Source organism: Plectropomus leopardus, chromosome 20 (genome assembly GCF_026936395.1).
Source record: "Plectropomus leopardus strain MGB_pleo_1.0 chromosome 20, ASM2693639v1, whole genome shotgun sequence".
NCBI lineage: Eukaryota > Metazoa > Chordata > Actinopteri > Perciformes > Serranidae > Plectropomus > Plectropomus leopardus.
Window position 1 is genome coordinate 5694107 of NC_142195.1, and position 22399 is coordinate 5716505.

The 22399-nt window shown below is 38.1% G+C and overlaps 1 protein-coding gene across 5 annotated transcripts; it reads right to left on the reverse strand.

Moving 5' to 3' along the window:
* Positions 1-419: 419 nt before the first annotated feature.
* On the reverse strand, positions 420-21862 carry dab2 (DAB adaptor protein 2). 5 transcript variants are annotated; one of them, XM_042509199.2, is made up of 15 exons: positions 21838-21862; positions 10218-10487; positions 9971-10110; positions 9219-9317; positions 9002-9133; positions 7972-8052; positions 7695-7721; positions 7576-7617; positions 7405-7467; positions 5516-6139; positions 3617-3749; positions 2119-2721; positions 1873-2036; positions 1690-1782; positions 420-747 (listed from the first exon to the last, which is right to left on the reverse strand). In XM_042509199.2, exons 2-14 carry the CDS (start codon positions 10354-10356, stop codon positions 1708-1710), a joined length of 2322 nt encoding a protein of 773 aa, XP_042365133.2. In that variant the 5' UTR covers positions 10357-10487; positions 21838-21862; the 3' UTR covers positions 420-747; positions 1690-1707. The 5 variants fall into 5 exon arrangements, with proteins under 5 accessions (XP_042365133.2, XP_087927196.1, XP_087927193.1 ...); XM_088071070.1 differs by lacking the exon at positions 21838-21862 and adding an exon at positions 15196-15374 and having other exon boundaries at positions 1690-1779; XM_088071067.1 differs by lacking the exon at positions 21838-21862 and adding an exon at positions 15196-15368.
* Positions 21863-22399: the final 537 nt, after the last annotated feature.

Consider the following 22399-nt stretch of genomic DNA (forward strand, 5'->3'; position numbering starts at 1 on the left):
CTGCACACTTTACATACTCAATTGTCAATAGATGCCCCTAAATCCTACACACTCATCCTTTTTAAATCCGATCCACCTAAACCTCAACAACTACAAGTGATTAGTGGTTACAGATGAAATCATCAGTATTAATTCATACACTTATACTGCAAAGAAACACTCTAAATAGTACTTTTACTTTGATAATTTAGTCCATTTTGCTAAGGCACTTTTAGTACATATTATTCTGTAGAATTTAGACTGCATGACTTGTACTAGAGAGCATTTTGCCTTTGTGGCATTGTATCCAAAGATCTAACATTTACGAGTTTATACATTCAATTTTGTGACTCTAAAGAATCTTTTAGATATTTTTTTATGATATAGAATTCTAGTGATCATAGATATAACCTATAGAAATAACTGACCACATTGCAGCGTTATGATTGTATTATTTTATTTCTTCAACACAGACAGCATCAGCAGTGAACCTCTTTGGACGCGCCTTCTCTCACACACACCACATTTCCTTCTTCAGCAGATCAGGACATTACATTTACTTCTTAGATCAGTGGTCTTCAGAAATAAGGGAACTACTGATTGGATAGTAAAAAAAAACAAAAAAACATCAGAGGTGGAGGTGTAAAAGAAGGGTGGGTCAGGGACAAGAGTTAGAAATGTTCATCATCTGGATTGTCTTGCGCACACTGTAGCAGCTTGTCCCAAAGATGTTATTTCATGTGAAAATCTCCATTCGCTCCATTTCAACTGTGAGGGCAGAAGAAGGAGGAAAAAAAGAGAAATTAAAGTTCATCCTGTGTCAAGTTGATGTCAGTTAACCCTTTGAAACCTGGGCACACTGGCTTGATTTCTTTCAGAAACATGGGAAAATCAATGAGAAACAAAAGAAGAAATTACCCCAATATTAGCTAGAAGAAGTAAGAACATTTTTTAAAACTGATTTTCGGATAATTACCTGAAAACTAGTCAAAAAGAAAATAAAACCAAAAGAAAGGAAGACAGAAAGAAAGAAAAAAACAAAACAATGAAAACAAGCAAATGACATAAGAAAGGTGCCTGAAAATTTATCAAGTATGAATATTGATCATATTGTAGCACAAGTTAATAATAATAATAATAATAATAATAATAATAATAATAATAATAATAATAATAATAATAATAATAATAATAATAATAATAAGCTTTATTTAGAGAGCACTTTTCATACAAGGGATTCATCACAAAGTGCTTCAAAATAAAAAATGTAACACAAAAGAAAAATGACGATTAGACAATCAAAAGACAGTGATAAAAATATATTCATATATTTACAAAAACGAAGGTAAAAACTACAGAGAACAGAAAGAAAATAATTTTTCTAAAATAGAATTACATTAATTAAAGAGATAGAATTAATAGGCTTTCAGCTGTCTTTGAAAATGTTCACAGCTTAGTTTCGTTTTTCCTTTTTTTTCCTTTTTTTGTTTGTTTGTTTGTTTGTTTTACAAATGATTTTCTAAACCTTTTGATTGTGGATCACTTCTTACCAAGTTGCTCATTGCCTTTTCCCCACGTTTTAGAGAGAAAGCTGCTAAGAGTTCAAAAGTTTTAAAAATCAGTAAAAGGCACCTGAAAGCAGCAAAGGAAAAGTGATGTTGCTCACATGTCAAAGGGTTAAGGAACAAAAAAAAACAAAAATATACTTACTTTTGTACAAAGCTTGGGTCAAGCGAAGGGATTTCCCAAACGATCCCCGAAAGCAGCTGTTGAACCAGAAGTCTGACCAACAGCAGCAGTCTGCTGTAAGATCGAGAAAAAAGGCCCAAATTACAAAGTATTACTGCAGTACTTTTATATGGCGTGAATATGTGTGTGTGTGAGTCTCTGTACCATGGCTACAGGGGCCCCAAATGCTTGATCAAACATGTCCTGATTGGGTCCCTGGGCTGGTGCTGAATTGTTTGCGACAGGAGCAGAAGAGAAGGCGGCATCAAGGAGGCCGGGGTTAAAGCTCGGAGCTGGGGCTGCAGCTGGAGCAGGAGCAGGAGCAGGAGCTGGTTTGGGGACAGAGAACACAATTAATGACAAATCTCAGAGTCAGAAACACTCAAACTTGCTAAATTTAGCTTGGATTACCTGCTGTAATTTGATTGATAACAAAGTCATCGTGATCTGCGGTATCCTGCGGCAGGCCCACTTTGCTGTTAAAATACTGATCGAACGCCCCAGCTTCGTTGCTGCTGGGAGCAGAGTTGGGCGCCAGCTCCCCTTTCCTGGCTGGGATGGCGGGCGGTTTGGCGAGCTGGAAGTCCTTGAACATGTCCTTTCCAATCTTCTTTTCTTTATCTCCAAGGGGATCCAACGCTGTGAAGGCACTGTTCTCTACCTTTGGAGGGGCCGGTGGCCTGGGAGGGGGGCGCGACGGGCCAGACTGGAACGGATTGGTCATGTTGGGCTGACCCCAGCCTGGAGATGCCAGTGGAACCGCTCCTACAGGTTGGCTCCAGTTGAGGTGGGGTGGGGATAAGGGTGCGGCACCGAATTGAGGTGGCACAGGCTGGCCCCAGGCTGTGGGTGGTATGGGGAGGCCACCAAAGGCAGAGGGCTGTGGGTAGGTGGGCATTGGGCCTGGAGCAGTCACTCCTGGCATGGGGAACATGGAAGGGGCAGCGACTGGGGCTCCCCACATGCCTGCAGCAGGGATACCTGTGGTAGCTGGAGGGCCTAACTGAAGATTCCCTGAATATGAAGAAAAAGGAATATGAAAGTCTGTTACAATCTTCATAATTGTAAGGCTGTATTCCATGATGCATAATTATTTTATTAATTTATCATTAATTATTTAAAAAATGTATTATTTTTTAAATTTTAATTTTATTCTTAAGTAAATGTCAAATGTGTATTTAATTTATTATTATGTCCTTGTTGCTATTTTTATTTATTTATTTAACAATTCATTTTAAATAATGTAAAAAAAATTTTAGGAACAACTTAATTTTTGGGAGTAATTAACTGAAAATCTGTGTTCATGAAAATGGTAAATTACTCTGTAGTATTGTTTTTTAGATAATGATGGAAACTTAGTTGGAACACATTAATCTGTATGGGTTATCAACTTCCAAACATGTGTTCATGGTTATGGTAATTAAGTGTTTACAATATTTAGGAATATACAATTTTAAGCTGATTCCTTAAAAAAAATGTTTTAAAAATTATATATTATACAATAGGAAGTGTCATATACGGTTACCATAATAACATAATAATAACATAATACCATAAGAACAAACATTTTAAATTGATCTGAAGCAAAAATTTAATTGGTCCAACACATCTTTAATTGTTTTTAAAGTGTTATATACTTAATACTATAATTATGAACACAATCAGTTCCTCATAAAACTATATTATTGCATTTTTTTAACATAATTTTAAAGGAATCTGAACATGCTAATCTGTGCTGTGATATTGACAGCAGTTATTGATGTATGCCTGCAAGTTGTGACAAAAACAAATAAAAAAGATTGTTCTAAAAAAAAAAAAAAGGAATGTGAATGTGAATCAAAGCATATGTAAAGCCAAAACAGTATCGTAATATTTGGATAAGACACAAAGGTCCCTTCTTGTGTATTACCCAGAGCAGCTATGGAGGAGGAGGGAGTGGAGGTGACAGGTGTGTTGTTGAAAAGGACCGCTGAAGCAGGTGAGACTTCAGACTGAGCAGGAGCAGCAAACAGATCTACTCCAAACAGGTCACTCGCCGTGGACTATTCACAGAAAATAAAACAGTCATACACTATATAAGTATAGTTGTACCCAACTGACATAATTTTATGCACAACTCATTATAACAAGTTCTTTTAACATTTAATCAGTAGCTGCAACAGCAACTGCAGGTGACAACAATTTCTTTTTGACTGGTAAGAATCGCAAGCAAATATATTTATAATGTTATTTTGACTAGTAGCAATTCTAATTACAGATATTATTGATTAATTTCTCACAAGTCAAAATGTTCATTCGTGATATCAACAAGTGGAAATACTCAGTGTAGGTAAGTGTCACATAATCACATAAATTGATACCATTGCACTTCTAATTGCAGATATGTACAATTAATTTCTCAAGTAAATATGTTAATTCTTAATATCAACAATTCGTTTATTATTTAAGTAGATATCTGTAACTTAATTACAACTAGTTAACTTTTCCCACTGATTTCATTTGAACAAATTTACAGATTTCTAGAATTCAACTTTGACGTGTTATAATTTCAAGTCAACAAATCCATAATGTAATTTTGAATCCTACAATTAATTTCTCACAAGTCAAAATGTTCATTCTAGATATGTAGATTGTCATTGTAGATATCTGTATTGTTGGTATCTGTAACAAAATTATAATTACTTGTCAACTTATGCTATTGACTTCTACTCAAACTTAATTACAGATTTCTATAATTCAGTTTTGACAAGTTAAAAATCCAAGTTGACATACTGTAATTTTGACTGGTCAGAATTGAATTTTGGATCTCTAGAATTGTGTTTATGATCTCTGTAATTTAAGAACAATTGTTGATATCTACAGATTTCAAGTTGTATCTATTTGGCAAAAATATAATTGTAGATATCTTCATTGATGTACATATACATCTACATTAAATTAAATGCGCTGATCTGAGCTACATATCCCCAGTGAACAAACTAATTTAAAAGTCGACCAATGGCTTTGTGGTATTTTAATTACATGGTGACGACATAATTGAAACGGTTTGTGAATATTTTAGAAACGCATTTGTTGATATCCGAAAGGTTAACTGATTTTCCACTGCTCGCAACTCTTTTTTAAAATCTGTAATTGTTATTCTTACAAGTGAAAAATGAATTACTGAAATCTACTGCATAATTCAATTAAAGACATTTGTAAAAAATAAAATATATAAACGTGACATGTAAAAACTGTTTTACATATTTCTTTTAACATGTCGAAAAATGTCAGTTACACTAGTGAAAACTACAAAGCCACAAGTCAATCACTGATTAAATGTTAAAAGAGCTTGCCATTAACTCAGTCCTTAGAACTTGAGATTAAACCACCTTATAACAAATATAATTATTAGGTCAGAAAAAAGACTACATTATCACCTTAACATTGATACATATGCATGCTTTTTCCACTTACCTGTGCTCGTATCACTGAAGCATGAATGTTAGAAAAACAGATTTAGAGCAGAGGTGACAAAAGGTAAAGTCGATTGTTTAGCAGTCAAAGTGTCAGTTTTTCAAGCCAGTTAGAGAAGCAGGTGACCACCAGTGCATGCACCAGATCCCAACAACAAAGCCCTTGAGTGCAATTCTAAATTATAGGCCTTGCATCTTGACCAAATGCATTTTCCGGCACACCCTGTCAGACACCAATGCAAGACCCAAACGCTCAGAAAGGAGATGTTAGCAAACTAATAATGCTCTTAGAAATGTGTATTAAACCTATTTATAAGCAACACACATGCTACTATCTAGCTACAGAGTTTCACCTTTGCGCTCCTTCGACCTCGTCCGGCCTTAGAGCTCTGCGGTGGTGGGCTTATGACAACTGAGTCCTTACTATGAGCCACTGGGGGTTGTGGGTGATGAGTTACGCCATTAGAGATGGGGGCAGCATTCAAAGATGAGTCAAAAAATGGGTTTTTGGTCGAGGGAACTGCTCCAGATTCATTCCCGTCCATCATGGTAATGGTGTTGCTCTGAGTTATTTTACCCCCTAGTGGCCACAGTCCATTACTGAGAGCGAGGATCATGGTCTTACTGGATAACCCGTTTATCTGCTGACTGAGGTGTTCAGAGTCTCCGTTCAAACCACCGTTAATAATTGTCTTACATGTGTTGCCCGCAGTGCTGTTCAGGCGATTCGCGGTGGTGAGGGGGATCTGTGAATTATCGAGTTCAGACCAAGTGGGGGATTTAGAAAGGGGGTCATCTCTGAAAGGGTCACTGTCTGGAGTTGGAAAGTAGCCAAATGTTGAGGAAAAGGGATTCTCTGTCTGGGGAGATGTCATATGGTCAGGGGCACAGGAAGTTACAAAGGAGTTTCCCTTTATGCAATTCTGATTGCTGTCAACTTCAGCGGAAAAGTCCAGCAAGAGAATATCATTAGAGTCCTGGTTAACACGAGAGGGACAGTGGGAGAGAAAAAACAAAAGATTTATGAATCAGTTCTGCAGAAGGAGAAAAACACGTGTTAACAAAATGACAGATGAATCATATGGTGTGAAAGACAAGTTAAAGCTGCTACCTGTAGAACATTTACCTCTAAATATCATTAAATTTCATGAGAAAGCAAAGTCTAGAGTGCAACTTAGACAGTGAAGTTGTTACTAAATTCCTCTCTTCTTGGACAACAGCAAGGTGCAGAAATGTGCTTAGGTCAGCACTTGCACGTTGGCCTGAAACCAAGCGAGTGAACTGGCCCAGCAACAGTGACATAAAACACTACCATAATAAGACTCTAGGTGTCACCATAGTCAACAAAAATTTTCTTTACATTCTACTGGCAGCAGCTTTAAAGGGCTGGTGAACAACAATGAGATTGGTAAACAAAAAGCAAAAACTCAATTCTTAAAAGATAATTTGAAATCTCAAATTTACAATTTAAAAAAAAAGTCCAATGTAAACACAAAGAGTTGGCCTTTTAAGAATCGAGTTAACACACATGGAATGATCTGGAGGTGCTGAGGTTATTCAGTGGAGACATTTTTTATTTTTAAGTGCTGTTTCTGATTATTCTTGCAATATGTTTTATTTATTTGTTTATTTGTTCTAAGTCAATGTGTTATTTACATTTTTTGAAATTAAATAGAAAAAAAAGTGGCAATTTATCTAATGTGTAGCCCATAAACTAATGAAAAAGGAGAAGTCTGGGCCATGGGGCTGGACCAGTAGGGAACCACTGGCCAAACATTAGTTTTGTGATTGTATTTAGGCTAATAAAATCCTAAAAGTGGTGTTCATTTGTGTTTGTTCAAGATAGTCTTGATGAACAAAATGTATAAGCATCATAAAAGTTTGTTTTCCACAGAGCTTATTTCCTGCTATAATCCAAAATCCTATGAAACAAATCTAATTGGCTTTTTTGCCAAGGGAACAAGGTTGATGCTAACTTCTAAATTGGCATACAGAAAAATGTCATCCCCAGGGCACTTTATTGGGATGAATGCAACATTAGTGCTATTTTTGGCTTTCAAAAAGTCTTATTATAGAGAAAAATATTATTTGACTCTTCTCTTGCCTACTCTAATGTTTGAAATGTTAAAAAAGTATATATATATATATATATATATATATATATATATATATATATATATATACTGATTGAGTATAATTCCACCATGTCGCCCAGACAAAGACAACATTTTACCACACTTACATTTGGAGCCTGGATGTCTGGAGGGGTCGACATGTCTCCAAAAAGGTCAAGCTGCTCCACTGGCTGCATGTCGAAAAGAAACAGAAACATACTGTATTTATCCAGCTACTAGAAATCATTGGCATGTTATTTAATGTTAAGCTGCAAACACAACAGGGCAGAAATACTTACTTGAGCAGTTTTTGCTTCACCTCCCGAGGCATTGCCGCCATTCTGAAAACAAAAAGTAAAAAGTAATGGGAGGAGTTGGAGAAACTTTCTGAAGAAAACAAGCACTTCCAACTGCTTACCTCAACCACAGCGCTGCCATTTTCACCCTGTAAACAGGAGGTAGGCTGTTAATGATTACTTATTTTCTTAATTCACTGAGGCACATGTCATTTCACATCATTTCAATGGAATGTCTGAGGATGTGATTCACTGAAATAACACAGAGAGGCAGTGTTGACACTCAGGAGGTATGTACAGTGTGTACCTTGTCAGCCCTCCCAGATGACCACACCAAAGTGCTTTTCTTTCAGAAAGAAAATGAAGAAAAAAAAACTTTTTCCAGTTTGAATGAGTTACCTTCTGTGCCTCGGCCTCTTTCTTCCTCATGTTGAAGATGACCTGGAAGAGATCTTTCAGATCAATAACCAGGGGCTCTGCCTGTGGGGGGACAGAGAGACATTGTCATTGTTGCCCATTTGTCTCTGTTGTTTATGCAGTGCTTGTTTTTCGCAGTGTGTGCACTTGTTGTTAATGTGTCTGTTTAATTTATGCTAACGTTAAATACATGTACAGACTGAGCCTTCTGTACATACACTGGGTTCATGTTGACCATTTTGGTGCATGTTTTCTGAAAGCGAACACATATGAAGGTCTTGTGGTTTGGTTGCACTAAAAGACCTTCTGGGGAGTTGGATAAGTTTTTTTCCAGTAAGTACATTTTGTTTTTATGGTTTTAAGACTGTTTTTGCTCACAAAACCTAACAAGAATTGACACAAAAATTAGCACAAAAAAGTAGTAAATAGTAAAAAGAAAAATTACCTGAAAGTCAGCCAAAAAAAGAAAATTAAAAACAAAAACAAACAAGGATGGACTAAAAAAGAAAAAAAAAAGGATTTTTTGGGGGAATATGAAACATAATATTTATAAATATAGGTGTCTAGGCAATTTTTTTGGGATAATTTTCTTATAATTCTCTGTTTCTCTCTCTAAAATTTTCAGGTCTTTCCTTGTCAGCTTTTGCTAATCTCTTGCAATTTGCAGGACATTTCTTGTCAAGTTGCTCATTGCATTTTTACTATTTGTGAAAGAAATCAAAACAATTTGCTCGGGCTTAAAATATTTAAATGACTGTCAAAGGTGTCTAAAAGCATGACACAAGAAAACTGATGTCAATCCAGGTTTCAAAGGGGTAACCATCCCTGTAATATATATGTGTATATAATATGATCACTTCTGACTGAAAGAAATCCAAATGGCAACTCCAGGCTTCAAAACAATATTCCATAACTGCTGGCTACGTCCATTATTTTATACAGTCTGTGGTTGCAATGTTTGAAATGAACATCTTGATTTTAGTACATAAAGAGAGTATAAATAAGCCCTTACCTGTTGTGCAGTCTTAATGGCAAAGAACTGATGCTGCCCTTCTGCTCCACACACATATCCAAATGCCCTGTTGTCCGTTACATCTCTGGCTATGAAGGAGATCTTATTCACCACATGCTCGTGTTCAATCACCTGAAGACAAAAGTTTCATCAGCAACAAAATAGATGAACTTCACAGTGCAATGCGGCTTTAGTGGAAGGAAATGGCAAAACTCACTCCTGATTTCTCGTCAATGATCTTGATGCCCGACATGGAAATGTTGACCCAGATCCTCTGTTTGTGTTTGCCTTGGGACCGAGCAGCTACTGCCATACCCTGGTGTCAAATGATCCCCACCACACATATGAATTATTAATTGAAAAGTATTAGAGATACCAGCGTCAGTGCTATGATATTTTGAATGAATTATAACCGTAGACTGTATATAAAGTTGGACAACATGACAGTTCCCCAAAATGTTACTTGTCAATCTGGATCGCCCCCTGGTGTCTGGTTGCAGTATAGGTCATAGAGCCCGCCCCTCCATGTTAGTGAATGGGACATAAGCCAAACTAAAAACTTAAAATACACAGTAAATACATTTTTCACAAAGACGGTTTCTGTCTCTGAAGGTAGTTCTCATCATCCTGTTAGTTCAAGTGTTTGTTTTTGCAATAAGCTATTAAATTCTACAAAGGGAAATTTCTATCATGATTGACAGCTGTGAAAGCCAATCCATGTGCTCGCATTCAATGGAGCTGCTTGCGATTGGTCGGACAGGTGTTTTGGCAGGAAGTCCCCTACTGTGGATATCCCTACTGTGCAAAATCTGGCTCTCAATGTATCACCATCTTAAGATGGCAATGCCCATATCTGGGATATTTTAACCTCACTTAAGCATAGCGGTTGTAGGTGGGGGCATGTCGTCCATCTTAACATACTATGATTATAACAGATAGCAGGGTACAGTCAAAGGACCAATGTTGCACCTTAAGTTTCATCATGGAGTCCTGGCACATCTTGTCTCCTCTGGCCTCTGGGACATCATCAATGCCAATCAGCTTGGCCTTGTACCTCACACCATCCCCTTGAAACCTGCCCAGCAGGTACTCATCTGTCTTCTCTGGAACTGTGAAAAAACAAGAAAACTATGATTTCTACAAGATCAAACCAATCAATCCACTGTCTCGATCACAGCAGCATCATAACCATGCCGATGCATTGTCCATCTCTCACCTTTCTTCTTCTCTTTCTTGAACGGGACCTTGGATGCGACTGTAGGGGAGCTGGTAGCATCATTGGTCGAGGCTGTCGACGGGGACGCGGTGGTGGCATCGGCCGCGGTGGGAGCGCTGTTCTCCACCTCTGCAGACATGGTGTGGAATGAGCCTCACTGGACAAATGGACAGCTGGGGGTTAAGCAGGCGGCGGCTCCGTGTTCAGGGGCAGCAAGGTCAACCGAACAGATGACTCCTAACACCCACACATGCTTTTCTTGTTATTTGCCTGGAGTAGAAAAAGTGGCGAAAAAAGGAGAAGGAGATTCAAGGTCAATACACACTCTTTCTTGGTGAAACTGCAAACAAAATTTCGTACTGTGAAAGGATACAATTTTTGTTGGTGCTAAAAGGTTTTGTAAAGAACTGCTGAAAAGATTTTCAGCACATCATAAACAATCAAATATGTTAACAATCCACAGTAAACATTTACAACCACAGAAACAGCCATCAGACAGAGAACCAAAGCAAGACATATGACCCATAAAACATCACGGTCTCATAAGGACGGGAACACAGAAAACACACTCTTTAACCCTGCCTTACACATGCTGTGTCAGTTGTTCAGTCCTTTAAAGAAGTAAATTAACCGAAAGATAAAGAAGGTCCTTTACACAGTCACCTACAAATATACTGTTCTCTCTTTCAACTTGATATTTATTTTGGTTTGATATTATTGCGGTTTATTAAAGGTTAACTTAGGTATTTTTCAAGCTGTACCCCATTAACCATGTTATTGTGTCTAAGTGACTAATGGAAACAAAATTTGGTGAAATAGGTCCAATATTGAGTCAGAGCACTGCAGCTGACAGCTGCAAAACAGGCCACAGTGCAAGTTAATGGACAAATCTGCACTATCAATTCATGCCCACTAAAAGTGCTTGTTTTTGCCATTACCCTTTGAAACCTTAGCAAACTGGAACAAAATGGAACAAATGTAATGAGCAACTTCACTTAAAAAATAATGCAAAAATTTGCAAGAAATGATTAAAAACTTGAAAGAAAATTACTTGAATTTTACAGTAAAGTAAAAGGAAAAAAACAAGAAACCTAAAATATCTAAAATAAATGAGATGTAAGTAATTTGATTAAATATTTTTTTCTGTAGCCTCATTTTGAATATATAATCATAAATAAAGATTTTTTTGATATTTGATACTTTTTGATTTTTCCCTAGTTATTTGATCTTACTTTTCTAAAACTAATTTTATGTCTAGAGGATGTAATGTGGTGATGCACAAATGCCCAGAGTGTTTCACCGCAACCGGCCACAGCACTCTCGCTAAAAACTGGTTTCAAAAATTGTTGTTCCCATCAGCCACTTAAAAAAAGAAGAAGAAAAAAAAATATTTGAAAAGAGGGTCCAAGTTGTAAAAAAAATAAAAATAAACAAAAAATTAAGTTACCCTTTAAGGACTGATAACTTATTACCACTAAGACTGCTCAGATGGACAAAACACATTTTGCAATCCTCTTGTCACATCATGTGATTTGTCAGACTCGTAAAAATCCTCTCCAAAGAAATCCAAAAACATTGATCTGTGCTAACTGTAGCTCACAGGTAACATGCTCGTCATATCTGCACAGCAACAATATCATCATTACTTTGTCTGCCAACATCGCACACTCATGAATACCTCTGCAGAAACCACAAGGCAATGTCACATGAGGCAAAAACAACATCACAGAGGATCGCAGCGTGCGCCGCAGCAGCTGAGACTCACCCACATCTCCTTTAAGTATGTGAGGTGGAACAAACTTTTACCACCATTTACGAATCAGACAATCACAGCAAGGCGCTAACAACAACCATTCAGCCAGAACTGCATAAAGGAAGCCGGTGGAGCACAACCAAGGCAAACATGGCTCTGTGCGGGACATACGTACCTTTAGGACCAGCTCCAGAGGCCACACTGACTACACCACCACTGTAAAGAGGCTGTGAGCACTCTAGGACAGACCAAAGGTTGAAAGTGGGCAAAGGTTGAGCAGTTATCTGAGGTTAATCTTACGCTAGAAGGGCAAAAGATCTCGTGATGCCCAGCTAAGCAATTACAAACGGAAATTGAAGGCTTTTAGAATGATCATTTACCCAACTATGTCTATAAAAGCCACACTTAACCATTTAAAACCTGAAGCTTGATTTCTTTCAAAAACATGAGAAGAGGACAATGAACAACTGCATAATATGCAAAAAATGACCTAAAAATATCAAGAAATTAATTTTAAAAATCTAGAAAACAACCTGAAAATTAGCAACAAATAAAGAAAAGAAAGTTTAAAAAATTAATAAATAGTTAAAAATGGAAATGGTTTGAAAGTTCTTGAAAATTAAAATAATATTATAATAAAATAATTTTGTAAAATATTTTGCATTCCCACTAAAACTATATGTATATTCATGATACTTATATATATAGTTTTCTGGAAATGTTTTTTTTTAAATATAATTTTCTAAATCAATCTAATTTCTTGTAATTTTCTTACCAAGTTGCTCATTGACTTTTTTCACTTCTTTCATGTTTTTGTAAGAAATCCAAACAATTTGCTCAAGGTTCAAATACTTGTGAAAGGTATCAATCCAGGTTTCAAAGGGTTAATATACTGATGACAGAGAATCTGGGTTAAAATGATCCTCAGAGGAGAACAAATGCGCCTGTGTGTGATCATGTAAATTTCACCCTGAGACAGTCAGAACATACAAATTCAGCTCCAGTCCAGAGGTGCTGTTTATGATGAAATTAATCAGGAGGTAATGTGTTTCATTCATGAAGGAAATGAGAGCCACACAGGATGAGATAACAGATAGGAACTATCAGGTTGTGGAGTGCACTACAGGTGTGTGCCAACTCTCCACATATCACATCTAACCCTACATGAGAAACACCTAATGAAAAACAAGTTAAGTTAAATCAAGAAATTACTTAAATTGCTGTTCAAACAAGAGTTACATCACGAGAGCTACTGTGCAGCTGTAAAACAATAAAACCGTCATCTCTTCCACCAGTGCCAGTTTTGATGACAAGGAAACAAGCTGGGTGAGTGCGCTCTGTATGTTTGGTTCCCCATGGTGACATTCAAATTCCTGCAGCTGCACAGAGACTACTTTTGTTGCCGGGTAAGGACAAACAAGACACAAGCCTAAACACTTGTTGACGCTCCATTTACACACATGTGACACACAACTGCACTAGTCCAGTAACTCCAGTGGTGTCAGAGTCCCACTCTGGAGGACAGGCTAATAAAAAGGGTGAACTGTCAGCAGTTCCTTGCAGATTTGAGTTAAAGGATTACGTGTTAAAGGGATAGCTCAGATTTTTTGAAGAGGGGTTGCACGGGGAACTTATCCATAGACAGTATATCACGTATAGTAGATGTCAGTCGGAACATCTCCAGTTTGGAGAAGCAGGCTGGAGTCCGAAATGAAAGCTAAGCAATCGACTGGTGTGAAGGGCTCAGTAACAAAGCTTTTTTTTAGCCACTTTAAAAAGTCCCGCTGAAAAAAAATCAACAATGGTTTAAATGTATGCTATATTAAGAATATTTTCACTGTTTTGCATTAATGTCAAACAAGTGATTTCCCTGAGAAAAATTAAGGTGTTATATCACCCTTTTCAAAGCCAGACTCCTTTGAGAAAAACAATTATTTAGCATCACTGAACACAGGTGCTGCTGGTTTACCGCTGCCTCAATCAATAAGTTGGTTTGTCTAATTGTGTGACTTCAGAGTTTAAAAGGGTTAGTTTAGATTCAGCAAAGTCACACCATAACAAAAACTAACTAACTGATCGCAGCAGTGGTAGACCAGCAGCTCCTGTGTGTTGTGAGCCAAAGTAAGTGTTTTTCTTTATGGAGTCTGGTGGCTTATCGAGGGGAAAAATGAGGAACTGAAAATGTTAATGGCTTCCCAGTCAGAATGGGCTGTCTAACAGTTAAGTGGTGAAAATACTCTAAATATAGCGTACACTTAAGATATAAAATCTGTTGCACTGCTGGCACCCATCTGCAGCAGTACATGGCTTGGCTTACGTCTCGATTCCATTTTAGCCTGATTCTCCAAACTGCGAGTGTACCAACTGACATCTACTGTGTGTAACGCACTGACTATGGGTAAGTACCTCATACAGCCCTTCTCAAAAAAAAAAAAATCTCAAAAGTCCCTTTAACAACTACCTCAAAAAGGCAGTCACTACCAAGAGATGATGAAAAGAAGAATCTGTTGCTTTACACAGCATCCGTCAGTGTCATGACACGAGCAACACTTTTCACCACAGAAGTGTGAATTCATATTTGTCAGCAGAATAACTGCAGTGCAAGGGCAGAAATGTCACAATCCTGGGCCGTCAGGAAACGTAAACTACTGCACATCTGGAGGAAATCAGGGAATGACTCAGTCTGCAAGTGAATGAGATGGTGAAATACCACAGGCCCACTGTGAACACAAAGGCCATGCAAACACTTTTAGAGCCACTAAATAGAAATAGTTTTGTAACAAAAACTAGGAAAAAAGATACAAAAGTATGTGGATGAGAGATGCAACTTTAAAAAGCACTGATCATGATTTATTTTCTCAAAATTAAAAAAGGTGTTAACAGGGTTGCAGCTTAAAAATAGCGTCCTGGAAAGAAAACATGGGGAGTAAAGTGTTTGTTATCCCAAAACTTGAGACAGGAAAGGAAATGTGAGGAAATGAAAACATGGGATGAAGTTTTACCTCCCGCAGTGATGTGTAGGAAAGTACAGTTGATAGAACACAACTGATTTTAGGTTTGTTTTACAAACAAACTTACAAATAATTATTATTGCTGCTTTTGTCAACAAACTCGAATACCTAAAGGTCAAAACATGTGTTGCTACTTTCGAAGCACTACCTGTAATGCTTTGGTGGCTCTTTAATTCATGCACGGATGGAAAATGTTCCCACACAGGGGACCTACCTGTTTGAAAGCGCGCAGTGAGATGTTGAAATCCGCCTGTCGAAACGCTAACTTTTGTTCCCGTGATGCCTCCGCGACTGCGGCGCAAAAAATGAGTAAAAACCAAACACAGCCTTCGGAAAACGAGCAGGAGTCAGATGTTTTCCGCTAAATGCCGTGGACAGAAAGGAGAGCCTGCTGCCTGCAAACTCCCAGTTTAACCCTTCACTGCCTGACTGACAGACCCAATTCACTGTAGGCTCCGCAAAGAGAGGGGCGGTCTCTTCACGTGGAAAAGCGGTCATACAGCCCACACGGTAAGTGGGTCATGAAAAAATGGTGTGTCATAAGAAAATAGATCTGATTTCATTGGATTTTTTTTATTCAACGCACTGAGGAACAATGCTGGTCTGTTTTCATCCACACTTCAACCTCTGCTTGAAGATTGCTGCACGTTTTGGGGTTTCATTAAATATGGAAGTAAATCTGTTCCATCTGATTTTTCAATTAAAATATTCTAGCACTGAAAATCTATGCACTAAAATTATACATATGTATATATATTTGCCTCTGTGTCAAATTCCCAATTTTCAAAAACTAATTTTCACCTTGATTTATTAATGTTCACAAATTAAGAATCAAAACTTAACATGCCAAGATGCAAGGTATAACATACAACTAATGTAATTGCATCAGGGATCAATTTTTGTACTTATTTTCATACTTTGATGTGAATTTGGTCGAGCAAATGTAAAATCTCATACATGCTCAGTGCTTAATACTGATTTACTGCTCTGATCCTTTTTTTGTTTTTGGATGTTCACATTTTTTAAAAATGTGGCCAATATCAGATTCCAGTGTGAACTGGTCACGGTCAATAACTGACCCACATATGCAAAAAACAAACAAACAAACAACAATAAAAAAAATATAGAGATATCACATGCAGGAAGCTGACGTACCAAAGGAAATAGAGGCCATCGTAGTCAGCATTTATGGGTTCATTTTGAAGTTGATTAACAGTGAAGATCAACAAATTCATAAGCAGATGATAATGAAGACGAGGTTAAGGAGAGAGAAATATTTTCAATGATGGCTTTTTTATAGAGCAATGGCTGCTACTCCTGCACAGAGGTTAGTGTGGATGCAGAGCTGAAGCAGGAACTGTGAGATCGTGACATGAATGGCTTCACTGAAACCAATTTCATGCAAAATTTCAGGATGTTAAGGGTCACTTTTATCTTAATCTGTCAACCAAACCACATTTGTATTCACTGGGTGACTCCCACCATTTCAGAATTGTAAGAAGCATAGAGTGACGTTAAAGTCAAGCATGAATTCTGAAATGACTGTTCAGACTGAGGTTGAATTGCAAGCTAGAATTACCGACTCGTGGTTGTATGCCTCTGCAAAACCAGTCAAGTTGCAGTTACAGTTTATATCCATGTCTGTCCAGACTCACATGTAGCCCTATGAGTATACAGTGCTTTATATACGGATGAAGCTACCTCTTCTGTAACCTGGATGCTTCAAACATGTCTTCCCCCACGGCATCACTGATGATCTACACAATCAGCACAGTTTCAAGGTGGACACCCAAGATCAGTGTCACCAGCTCAATATCTGACTAAATGTCTCTCCTTCTGTTCCTGACTTATGATGTTGAGGAATCGCCAGAAAAGTGTTTTGCAGAACATTATGATGTCACAGTGAAGTTAACATTTGACTTTTTGGATATATGTGAAAATCATCACGTCATCATTTTAATCTGTCAGACTTTTGTGTGAAATTTTGTCATAATTAGCATATGAATTCTTGAATTATGGCTTAAAACATATTTTGTGAGGTCACAGTGACCTTTGACCAACAAAATCAGATCAGTTCATTCTAACGTCCAAGTGTGCCAAAACTGAAGAAATTCCCCAAAGTTGTTCTAAAGATATTGCATTCACGACAATACAACGGACTGGGTCACAGTGATGATGACCTTTGACCACCAAATTCTAATCAGTTCATCCATAACTAAACATAGATATTTGTGCCAAATTTGAAGAAATTACCTCAGGGTGTTCTTGAGATATGGCCTTCACGAGACAGAAAACCCAAAAATACAATGCCTTCACATGCCAAAATACCATATAATGTACCGTATAATGTCACTTGTGCATAAGCATAAAAATTAGACCTTTATCTGATTTAGGACCACCTACAAGCGAAAAAAAAAATGTGATTTGGGCCAATTCTGCCTGCAATCTGAACAAAGCCATGCATCACTTTCAGACACAACAAACAGCTGCAAACAGCTGCAAGCCCCAAAAACCATATTGTAAGCTCTCTGCCCAGCACCACACAGCAGACAAAAGTTACCAACTGGCTTGGAAACATGGCGCTGCATTCAGCCGCTAAGGGGCGCATATCTCCCTGTGGTTAGTGGAAAACAAAAACCTTAAAATGAGTAAAAAGTTAAAATGAGTGTGGATTTGCATTTGCTATGATTCCAGAAACAAAAAAAAAAAAATTAATTGCTAACAGGTTGCTAACAGGTCTTCTGCCCCCACACACACACACACAAACACAAAAAGCCTGACAGAAAGGGAGACTCGTTTGCTGCAGCAGTGTGTTCACTGGCAGTGGGAATGCAGTCTATTTCCTATATTTAGGTTTTTAGGTTTTTTAGGTTTATCTGTGTTGAAAAACCTGCGTGTAAGTGCTAGTTTTGGTGGGAAAGGGGTATTAGAAGGCCCTGCTCCTACGCCTTTATGTAATGTCTAAAATTAGGCACAATTAGCGTTTTCATTGTTGTTGTCATTAGAAACAGCCTATCTTGTTGCATAACTCTTGATTTAAGTAAAATATGAAATATTTGATTTGAGCCAAATGTTTCCATTGTGTAAAGGGGCCAAATGGATGGAAAATGGCAAAGGCTTGGCTGACATGAAGCAAAGAGTCCTTGTTGCTCAACATTTGGTACATGGTATGCTTCTAACACTGGTAATCATGAATAAATCCTATTTTCTCCTACCAACAGGATCCACAGCATGTTATACACTCTGAGCATCATAACATAAAATTTTAAGAGTGAGGGGAAAGAAAAGTCCAAACCAAAGAGGAAAGCTCTGCTGTTGCTAACACAGCACTTTTTTTGAGAGACCAGGCACTACATTTCCTCTGCCAGGCACAGTGTTATTGCAATTACATTAAACCGATGGCTGAAAATGGGTCATCAGCTTCCTCAGTGTAAATGTCTGTTTTGCTTTTCAATACCATATAGTCATTTGGCCGTTAAATGACAGTTTTTATATTTGCTGTTCTACACAGTGAGTACTAGTTATGATCTTCCCAGGAGGAAAACCCTCAGGTCACACAGTAGGTGTTTTGTCTCATGTTTGCAGAAGCATTATTAAATGTTTGTTTGGGAAAATTAAGAGAAGAAGCTGGGGGTTAGTGTAAGCAGGGATGGCCATAGTTAAAAAGGCAAAGAACAGAATAACAAAAGGAACAGAAACAAATGGTCTGGAAAGGAGATCAGCCGTCTGATTTGCTACAAAACTTGGGTAAACATCAACACTGAGATGTCAGCCAGCGTGAGTAGTGATGTCAATGTGGCTTCTTCCTGTGGACTGGCGGCTTTCACTTCTCTAAATGTGTTTTATGTCAATAGTGGGCCAACTACCAAGGAATTACAATTTACAAATCCGACAACTTTCAAATGACTGATAGTAACTGAAACAGCAGATAACGGCACTATTGGCGTTGTGATAATGTTACTGTTGGCAGAATGCTGGAGCTTATTGATTAAATGACAAAAAAGCTTTTTCTCTATGCTGATGAATTCTAATATATTGGGGATTGGTTTTGGAGCAAATTGAGAGCAGCAGCATTCATTTTCACATTTAAAAGACATGTCAACATGTCTGCACCATAGACTGTATATAAAGATGGATGACACATCCAAACGTACCCCCGCTATGCTTAACTGAAGCTAAAAAAGCATGGATACTGCTGCTACCATCTTGAGCTGGTGAAATCAATCAGAGCCGGAGTCTGCGTAGTAGCGTTATCCATGGTGGGGGAGCTGTCAACCATGGCGGAAAATACCCTTTGTGTAAAAATGAATAACTAATTAAAATCAAACTTATAATAAAATGATCACTTGAACAAACATCAGAGTCATGAAAACTAACTTCAGTGACAGAAACTATCTTTGGGAAAAAATGTATTTGGTGTGTACTTTGAGTTTTTAGTTTGGCCTTTGTCCCATCTACTAATATGAAAGGGTGGGCTTTATGACCTATACAGATTTGTCTGGCTCCAAGGCTACTTAAATATATCGTTAATATCATGAATAGTAACATAATCCTTCATGACACAAAAAAACAAAGCATCAGAGTTACTGGTCAAATAAACAGATTTGGTGGGTTTCTTACTGAGAGTGTCCTTTTGTGAGAAAGACATGGAGGGCAAATTAAACATGCCTTTCCAGGTAAAAGTGGTTGATTGTGCCAAATTAGAAACAAGCATGGTGGAGGGCACACACATCTAGAAACCTTTCACAGGTTCTGGATTAAAAATCAGACAGGAGATTTGCACACTGTAATAAATTCTCCCAATAAGTTTTAATTGTGCAATGTTTTGATCACACAGAGATCTTGTCAGGCATTTCTGAATTTTGAAATGGCCTAATGAAGATCTCTGTTAAACTGAAACATTGCGCAATTAAATTTTTTTTTGGAGCTTTACAGTGTGCAGATCTCCTGTCTGATCATTGTGCCAAGTTGCCCACAGACAACAAGAACATCTGACCTTCTCACCTCAACATGAGCAAAGTCGCACTAATACATAAATGTTTAGTGTAATGTTCAATGGAACATTACAAGTGTGACCTCACCTTATCCCCTTAATTCAACTAAAAATATTGCTCAAATGAGCAAACATTTTTTTAATTCCCAGAAGGTAACAGTGGGTGGATTTCCATTAACCCTCAAACTGCACAAATTTAAATTGCAAATACAGCATTCGCCTAATGGAAACACATCAATTTTGAAAAAAACTCACATTTTTCGAAAAAAATAAACAAAGCTTTTATGCTTGCATGAGGTGGTATATCAGGCATTTCGAAAAAGCCATGTGACCTATTGCTTTTCTAGGTTGCATGGTGCTATGGCTATGCGCTTGTCAGTAGAAACTGGCTCCCTTATAATGCAGCAGGCGCCACAAGAGGTGTTATCGCATCGCATAACTCTTCAAAAGTTGAACGAATCATCCGGGAGTTTGGAATCCACAATTCCAATTTCCAGTTGGAAATAATGAAGGCTAGTGTGGTGAGTGCCATAGAAAAACACCTGCTAATCTTTTGAACATCCATCATCATGCTTCTTGGAATGTTATCACAAGAGGAGAAGTCACATTACATCATTCAATGGAAACAGTCATCTTGCAATGTGTTTTATCAACATTTTGGAAATATCGCTTGAGTTTTGTACAAATCTGTAATGGAAACCCGCCCGTCACACCAGCACCTGTTACTTCAACCCAGATCCCAGTCATTTACAGTCACATAGTTCTGACACTCTCAGAACTGCAATAGCAAACACAAACAATGTTGCCTGATGTTACAGTATTCTGTACGTTTTATGTTGCGAGCTGAGGAATGACAGAGAGAGGGACAGAGGAAGGACGTCCTTCCTGCCTTTGTATCCTGTGTTCTGCTGACAGAAGCTGCTTTTTAGGAGATGAGCTCCTCAGAAGCCAGATAACTGACGAGCTGAGAGTCTGTTTTCCCCTTTAGTCACCAACCGCTGGAATGATCTTCTTCATAGCCTCTTATTAAACATTTAAATATCGCCAGACTTTTGTCAAGAATCGCAGAAACCCGAAATGAAATGCATTTATATGTGGATGCATCTGGCACAGAACATTTGCACGATCACTCACTGTACTTCATAAAATCAGAGATAGAAAGATATGTTTCGAGACCGGTCAACCTTTTCTCTTCAATGACGTGTCCAGTGTCACTTTCTGATGACGCTCAAATAGAAAAGATGGTTCCTTGTTCTGCAGAATGTGATTCATTGTCTACTTGGATAAGTGGCACACCCAGTGCAGCCTTACACACTCACACACATAGGAGGACATGTTGGATGCTACTTAGTCATGTAAAAGTCTCTGGTAGGAAAAGGAAAAGTATGGGAGACCTTTTCCAAGAAAACAGATGGCATAAGTCAGCACATACACATTAGAGGATTTCTTTTATGATAGAACGCTGACAGAGACAATCTAATGGGAAGTGTCCTTTCCTCGCTTTATTACAGGAAGGCCGCAATCCAAACATCCAGCATTTAGGGCGTGAAGCCTGGAACCGGCTGCCACCACAGCCTGAACCTAAGATAGCCACTTATCTCCAGTCCATAATTGAGGGAGTCTTAGATTTTATCCTCCCTGATCTTTAAACTCTCAGCTTCCTTCACTGCTCACTCTAAAAATACAACATGGACAACGCAGGAAGCAACGTCATCATATTCTGTCGCACATGATGACAAATTCTATAAAATGTATAGGGTGTAAATTAACAGTTCCAACAATGTTTCCACAAAACGTCCACCCTTCCCAAAAAACAGGAAGTCTTTCTAGTCAGGAGAAATATTGGTCAAGCACCTTACCTACCCTCTGGTTTCCTGAGAAATCTGGGAGGAAACTGCCGAACGTCGTAAAAGTGGTGACCTCAGCACATATTTGTGCCTCTGCAGGGGGCCATGACCACATAGCCCCCAGACTACCCCGGCTCTGCTCGCAGATACGCGGAAAGAACCCGGACAGGGCAGCCTCCAGATTGGAGACATCGGGGAATAGTCAGAGCGTGTTTGTTTAAGTCAGCAGAAAGTACTTGTCAGCTTGCTGAACACTACAGAAGTTAACATGGGTTTTATGGATAAAAGCAGGTGATTTTTCACTGTCAAACCTCTGCCTTTATGAATTATGATTCACCTGATCGTGAATGATCCACCTATTTGATCCTAACAAGTCCACTTTTAATTTCTGTGCTGCTTCCATCTGTCTACACTGAGGAGTTTTCTCCTTTTTTGTGATTTATACCCACTGCACTCCCTCCTTCTGAAGAACAAAGAACTGCGGAGTCAGCAAAAACCGCTCAGATCACATGACAGATCATTAGGTGCAACAGTTTCAAACTTCCTGTGCATTGTGCAATGCTTGTTTTAAAACATAT

Bases quoted from the DNA above. Each gene is read 5' to 3' on its own strand.
- dab2 (XM_042509199.2), bottom strand. From the start codon at position 10,356: ATGTCTGCAGAGGTGGAGAACAGCGCTCCCACCGCGGCCGATGCCACC. The intron at 3,750-5,515 runs GTGAAACTCTGT...TTCTGTGAATAG, and splicing joins GAGGTCGAAGGAGCGCAAAG to TCCACGGCGAGTGACCTGTT. The intron at 2,722-3,616 runs GTAATACACAAG...CTTCATATTCAG, and splicing joins CTCCTCCATAGCTGCTCTGG to GGAATCTTCAGTTAGGCCCT.